We start from the raw sequence: 437 nt of genomic DNA, 5'->3' as shown, positions 1-437 counted from the left end.
GGACACAAGAGTATTGGTACTTGCAGCTTTTCGGGGTGGGGTCTGGGTGATTGGCAGACGCCTCTCCCACCCCGATTGTCAATCAACAACTTCGCCCGCCCACCCGCGGCGTCACGTGAACTACGCCGTGACGCGCGACATTCTGTCCCCATTCCTCTCCTCACGCTCTCAAACCCTCCGGAAGCAGTGCGGGTACGCGTTCCCGTGCGTGCGCGGGCATGTGAGCGTGATGACGCAAGTGCGTGCGCACGCTGGTACGCGCAGGTAGGGGTTAGAAGCATGGCGGAAGAAGAGGAGTTTGATGTAGGGAGTCTGAGGAAAGAGCTGGAATGGATAGAGAACGAGCTGCGAATGTCCCTGGGCCAAGTTAGCGCGTCTAACGAGTACTGCCTGAAGTTCTGTCGAGTGAGTGTGCTGTTGCTTTGTTGTTGTTGTTG

At 57.7% G+C, this 437-nt stretch overlaps 1 protein-coding gene across 1 annotated transcript in view; it reads left to right on the top strand.

Annotated features, from left to right (window-relative positions):
* Positions 1-258: 258 nt before the first annotated feature.
* Positions 259-437, top strand: part of LOC109927527 (zinc finger protein 654) — a 43,751-nt gene continuing 43,572 nt past the window's right edge. The window contains exon 1 of the mRNA XM_048603062.1: positions 259-405. Coding sequence (XP_048459019.1) covers positions 280-405 — 126 coding nt within the window. The 5' untranslated portion in view covers positions 259-279. The remainder of the gene's footprint in view (positions 406-437) is intronic.

The sequence above is a fragment of the Rhincodon typus genome, chromosome 11, assembly GCF_021869965.1.
Source record: "Rhincodon typus isolate 14 chromosome 11, sRhiTyp1.1, whole genome shotgun sequence".
In the NCBI taxonomy this organism is placed as follows: Eukaryota; Metazoa; Chordata; class Chondrichthyes; order Orectolobiformes; family Rhincodontidae; genus Rhincodon; species Rhincodon typus.
This window is presented reverse-complemented; position numbering and strand designations above follow the sequence as displayed.